Source organism: Kryptolebias marmoratus, linkage group LG16, assembly GCF_001649575.2.
Source record: "Kryptolebias marmoratus isolate JLee-2015 linkage group LG16, ASM164957v2, whole genome shotgun sequence".
Classification (NCBI taxonomy): Eukaryota; Metazoa; Chordata; class Actinopteri; order Cyprinodontiformes; family Rivulidae; genus Kryptolebias; species Kryptolebias marmoratus.
Genome location: NC_051445.1, coordinates 26,859 through 32,922, shown reverse-complemented (window position 1 = coordinate 32,922; position 6,064 = coordinate 26,859). Strand labels below are relative to the sequence as shown.

General features: G+C 47.2%; 1 protein-coding gene across 2 annotated transcripts in view; it reads left to right on the top strand.

The window, feature by feature from the left end:
* myo1eb (myosin IEb) overlaps positions 1-6,064 on the top strand; it is a 14,554-nt gene continuing 8,490 nt past the window's right edge. The window contains exons 1-9 of one of the 2 annotated variants that reach the window (XR_005234211.1): positions 1-245; positions 3,040-3,177; positions 4,380-4,469; positions 4,544-4,638; positions 4,717-4,804; positions 4,901-4,990; positions 5,067-5,198; positions 5,345-5,479; positions 5,906-6,038. Coding sequence is in view for 1 of the 2 variants with exons in the window: in XM_037980381.1 (XP_037836309.1) it covers positions 243-245; positions 3,040-3,177; positions 4,380-4,469; positions 4,544-4,638; positions 4,717-4,804; positions 4,901-4,990; positions 5,067-5,198; positions 5,345-5,479; positions 5,906-6,038 (904 nt within the window). In the remaining variant the exon portion in view is untranslated. The remainder of the gene's footprint in view (positions 246-3,039; positions 3,178-4,379; positions 4,470-4,543; positions 4,639-4,716; positions 4,805-4,900; positions 4,991-5,066; positions 5,199-5,344; positions 5,480-5,905; positions 6,039-6,064) is intronic. The other variant, XM_037980381.1, reaches the window with a different exon arrangement.

Genomic DNA, 6,064 nt, shown 5'->3' with positions numbered 1-6,064 from the left:
CATACCTGCCCACACCTGCAGGGAGTTCAGACTCTGAGACTCTGAGGGAAGAAAACAGAAAAGTGACGAAGAGAAACATGCTGAGAGGAAACTGAACCTGAGGTCTCTGATCCGGACTCAACAGGTCCAAGTTCACCCAGAGTTCAGCTGGACCCACCTGGACCCACCTGGACCCGCCTGGATCTGACTGCCTCAAGATTTCTCAACTGTGATCTGAAGCAGGAAGTGAAGCAGCAGCAGACATGGTGAGTTCACTGACTCCATTCTTCCAAGGAAAACCAAGAGCAAATATGCAGAGTCCTGGTCCTGGTCCTGGTCCAGTCCTGGTTCCAGTCCTGGTCCTGATCCCAGTCCTGGTTCCAGTCCTGGTCCTGGTCCCCAGTCCTGATCCCAGTCCTGGTCCCAGTCCTGGTTCCAGTCCTGGTTCCAGTCCCGGTCCTGGTCCCAGTCCTGGTCCTGGTTCCGGTCCTGGTCCTGGTCCTGGTTCCAGTCCTGGTCCTGGTCCTGGTCCCAGTCCTGGTCCTGGTTCTGGTCCTATTCCTATTCCTGCTCCTGCTCCTGCTTCTGGTCCTGGTCCCGGTTCCAGTCCTGGTCCTGGTCCTGGTCCTGGTTCCAGTCCTGGTCCCAGTCCTGGTCCTGGTCCTGGTTCCAGTCCTGGTTCCAGTCCTGGTCCTTGGTGGCGGCTTTTATTCATGTGTTTATTTGTTGAGTTGTAAACATGTTACCTGCTGAGGAGCCTCTGACCCTCAGGGACCCTCAGGGGCCCTCAGGGGCCCTCAGACAGGTGGGGGGCCAGCGGAACCCAAACTGTCCCAACAAACAGGCTTCAAACTTTGTCCTGTTTTTTTTCTGCAGTGATTTTTGTCACCTAATCTCAGATGTTTGAAGTCAGATTTTTACAGATGCAGATAAAAGTGTTTGTTGCTTTTTTATTCAAGAAGGAAAAACTTCAAACTGACAAGTTTGAAAGATAAATTACTAAAATTTATTGAAAATTAGTTGTTTTTGGATAAATCAGAATTTTTTTAAAGAAGAAATGAATGAAACTAACCTTGACTGAAAGGACGGATCTCCTAGAGAAGATTATTGGACCATGGGGACATGTCAAACTCAGCTGTGTCCTGGAATCAGTCAGTCTGCCTGTTTAAAGAGGGACAGGTAGTCACAGGGCTGTTTGGGATCATGGTGTGTACCACACTGGACCTGGGGGACAGGAAGCTGAGGACAGAGATGTCTCAGGAGCTCAGAAAGACAATGATTGACAGCAAGTTAAAGGTAAGTAGAAGACCGTCTCCAAGCAGCTGGATGTCCCTGAGACTCCACAGGACTGGAGACAGCCTCCCCAGACGTGTCCACAAGAGGACAACTGAAGGGACGGATCATAAGAATGATAACCAAAGAGATCGGAGGTGAACTCCAAGGTCAAAGGTCATCAGTGTCAGACCACACCATCAGTCTGAGACAAAGTGGACATAAAGGAAGAGAACCGAGGAGGACACCAGATCATGAAGACAGACCAGACTGTTGAAATTCCACAGATGAGACACAGATGTCCCATCAGCTCTGTGCCCACAGACACAAACCAGAACCAAAGACCAGAACCCTGAACCTCCAGGGGGACATGGAGGAGGCCCGGTTCGGTTCTGTTCAGGGTCCAATGAAAGGCTTTCAGGAGCCAGATGTTCTGCTCAGAGTCAGAAAGCTCGGTCTCAGTCTCAGCTCATGGGTCCAACAGGATCCGGACCCAGAACACCAAGAACGAGTCAGAACCAAACATCTGACTGTTCTGAGCCCTGATCTAAACCCTGCTGAACATCTGGAGAAGGACACCTGTGGACACCTGTGGACGCCTGTGGACGCCTGTGGACGCCTGTGGACACCTGTGGACAGGTTACAGAAATCACCTGACTGCACTGATTGACTCAACAAATTAAAAGTTTCCATCCTTTTAGTCAAGACTAGTTTCAAAAGTTTGTTTTTTAAAATGAATCTGTTGAATCAAAACAGGAACAGCTGATTTCATCAGTTTAAAGTTATTTCAGTGACTTTTGTAGGTTCTTCACTTTTATCTGCGTCTGAAAACAGAAGCAACGATAAACAAACTTCCATTCATTTCTGCAGCCTAACGTTAACCCTTACACACACACACACACACACCCTGTTCCCTGCAGCTTCCTGCCGCTCGGCGTGTCCTCGCAGGCCTGAGGAATGCTGGGAATTCAGTGGGGATGGGGCAGGACACCACGGGGCCCTGGGGACATTTAGGAGGGGGCGGGGCTGATTACATCACACTGTGATAAAATCCAAAACAGCCAATTAGAGAGCAGCACTCTGAACTTTGACCCTCTAAAGTTTTTCTGTTTTCTGATAAAATCTCTCTTCCCTGTGGAAACAGAGCGGCCTCACTTCAAATTAACAGTAAATAAATAAAAATGAATGAATGAGGTCAAAGTTTCTGCAGTGAACTGAGACAAATATAACTTCTTTTTAATTGGATTTTAATATAAACTAAAGTTAAAACTTAGGAATCAAACTACAAATAAAATTTTAAAACGTAAATCAGAGATGTTCTGCTGATCAAAAACAAAATCCATTTATTTTCTTTCCTTCCATTTCCTGTTTGGGTTGCAGGATGCAGCTGAGCTGTGGTTAGTGGGCGGGGCCACACCTGGACAGGTCACCTGTGCACCACAGGGACACAGGGACAAACTGAGTCAAGTCAACTTATTTCTAAAGCACATTTAAAAACAACAAGTTGTAGCCAAAGGCAAAGATAAAAAAGTTCAGAATCAATTTAAAACTGATCACAAAAAGACGTAAACTCCCTTCGGGTTTACTATCAGTGAGAACAAGCGTGGTTTGAAAACAGGAAGTGAGCCGGTCTGAGTAAAGAATGTATAATGAGAAGGGACACGCAGAGACACACAAGTCCAGAGACATGTGGAGACAAATGAGACAAACAATCACAGAGACAGTAAGACCTCAGAGGGTCAAACGGAGTCTGATTCAGTAAATGGTTATTGACCTCTGACCCCCCAGGGCAGCAAAGAACGGTACCACTGGCAGGCCCAGAACGTCAAGGTGAGCGGTGTGGACGACATGGTGCTGCTGTCCAAGATCAGCGAGGATGCCATCACCGACAACCTGAAGAAGAGATACATGGACGACTACATCTTTGTATCCTTCACACAGTCAGCTGTCCATCTGTGTCCATCTGTGTCCATCTGTGTCCATCTCTGTCCATCTCTGTTCCTCTGGTCTGTCTCTGTCGGTTTGTCCTCATTAGTCTCAGATGGTCCATCTGCTTTGTCTGCTTTGTTTGCTTTTGTTGATCTCTCTCTGTTTGTCCCTCTCTGTCCATTGAAGTGTCTTCAAAAGGTGGACGTTCTTCTGGGTCTTCATAATTGCAGCAACGATGTACTGATCGAAAGAAACATCAGTTATTCTTGAACAGTGAGAGTTTATTCAAAGTAACAGAGTCTGTGCCGAATCGGGACTTCTGGCCCAATCTGTGAAGATCCCCCGTTTCTCTGGGGCGGCTTGTTTTTATTAACCTTCAGCACACCCAGCTGTAGAGTAAAACACACACACGTCCCACTGGGACGGACCTGAACAGTACGAATTCAAGTACATTCCATTCCCTTTATGGTGAGAAGCTGGGGTCTTCAGACCTGCAACAGATAATCCTCCATATTCGTCTTTGTGTCGTTGCTTTTTGACAACATGAGCTTAGAGACAAAACCCACTTCCCTCAAAGGGATTGTAGCTGAAGACAATGTCTCCACTTCGAAGTCAGGCCCCATCACAACACAGCACAGATGTAACACAGACACCTCACCATCTCTGTCAGTCTCCCTATGTGTCCATTAGACCGTCTCTGTTGGTTTCCATTCGTCCTTCTTCATTGGTTCGTTTGGAGAGGTCTTGTCCATATTTACCTGGGTTCAGCTCCATCCTCATCAGCTGTTTTAGGACACTGCGTGGGTGTGGCTCCGTATTTGGACCAAAGGACCATTTGTTGGACATTTAAGGTTCGTACCGGAGCCACAGACCAGGAAACAAGGGGTCACTTGTAGGAGTTTCTTTTCTTAGTTTGTCTGTGACTAAGATTGTGAAAATGTGTGCCAATGTTCCACACCAACATTCGGTTCGGGTCATTCTTATTTCTAAAGTGGAGGACACCGTAAGACGGGGCTGAGCTCGTTGTTGTCTCCTCGGGGAGCAGAGGGAAGAACATCTGTGCTGATGATCCATTTTCATCTGTCTTTGTTAGTTTGTCTCCGTCTGTTTTCAGGGAACAGTGTGATACGGCTCCTGGTTCTGGCTCAGTTCTAGTGTTGGTTTGTGTCTGGTTCTGGTCCTTGATCTGGTTTTATTAGACTTATATTGGTCCGGTTCTGATCTCAGTGAACCCGTTCAAACAGCTGCCGTACTTCACTGACAGAGAAGTTGAGCTGTACCAGGGGGCGGTGAGTCAAACAAACAAACAAACAAACAAACAGTCGGACCATGTGACTAACCGGACCTACATGTTGCATCCCAGGCTCAGTACGAGAACCCGCCCCACATCTATGCTCTGGCTGACAACGTCTACAGAAACATGATGATTGACAATGAGAACCAGTGTGTCATCATCAGGTGGGCGGGGCTTCACTTAACAGCCCAAAACAGGAAGTGTCCATGTTTCTCTGAACGTCTTGTATCGTTGGGTTTCAGCGGCGAGAGCGGAGCTGGAAAAACCGTTGCAGCCAAATACATCATGAGCTACGTGTCCAAGGTCTCTGGAGGAGGGGAAAAGGTCCAGGTGAGAAGTTCAGGTTTGTCAGTTATTTGTCACAAATGTGATCAGCTCATCAACACACTTATTTACCTGCTGCTGCCATGGTAACCATCGTTGCAGCACGTGAAAGACATCATCCTGCAGTCCAACCCGCTGCTGGAAGCGTTTGGAAATGCCAAGACCGTCCGCAACAACAACTCCAGCAGATTCGTGAGTATAAATACTACACGGTATTACATGTACACAAATACAGACTCAGTCAGACACACTTGTGTACTTTTGTCAGGGAAAATACTTTGAGATCCAGTTCAGTCGAGGAGGAGCTCCTGACGGAGGGAAGATCTCCAACTTCCTGCTGGAGAAAAGTCGAGTTGTCTCCCAAAACCCCGGAGAGAGAAACTTCCACATCTACTACCAGGTACTACACCTACTACAACATGTACATCCAGGCAATATAAAATGAACTCACTTGATTCGAAGCCATGAAGCGTTTTTTTTTGTCTTCTTGCTGAGTAAACTCATTCTCTGACTCACCTGTGTACCTTCACCTGTGTGTGATGTCAGCTGCTGGGCGGGGCCAGTGGAGAGCAGAAAGAGAACCTTGGCATCACGACACCTGACTACTACTTTTACCTGAACCAATCAGGAACTTTCACTGTGGAGGATGTCAACGACAAGAAGGAGTTTTCTGACACGATGGTGCTTACCTGTCCATACCTGTCTGTCTCTGCCTGTCTCCACTTGTCTGTCTGTCTGTCTCTGCCTGTCTCTGTCTGTCTCTGTCTGTCTCCTGGTTGATTTGCCAACATTGTAGAAGGATTTTGACTTCCTGTTCAAACCTTTTGGACACGGTTGGACAGTGACACAGTGAAGCTGTCCTCCTTCACTGAAACATCTGCTGTCTTCATTCGTCTTTCTGATTCATAGATTCTGTCTCTAAAGACAAACATGGCAGACATCTGGGACATTCTGACACTGTCTCTGTCTCCAGTGTGTCCAAATTCAACAGGGACTCCCCAACCCTCTGTTTTATATTCAAAGCTAATTATGTTTCAGTTTTCTTTGCAATTATTCAGAGTTACCTGTTGTCCTGTGTGTGTCTGTCTCTACCTGTGTGTGTCTCAGGAGGCGATGTCGGTTGTGGGTCTGTCTCTGGATGATCACGACTCGGTCCTTCAGCTTGTCGCAGGAATTCTTCACCTTGGAAACATCAGCTTCAGAGAGGAGAACAACTACGCTGTGGTGGAGAGTCAGGATTGTAAGACACAACAGCTGGCTGTCAGT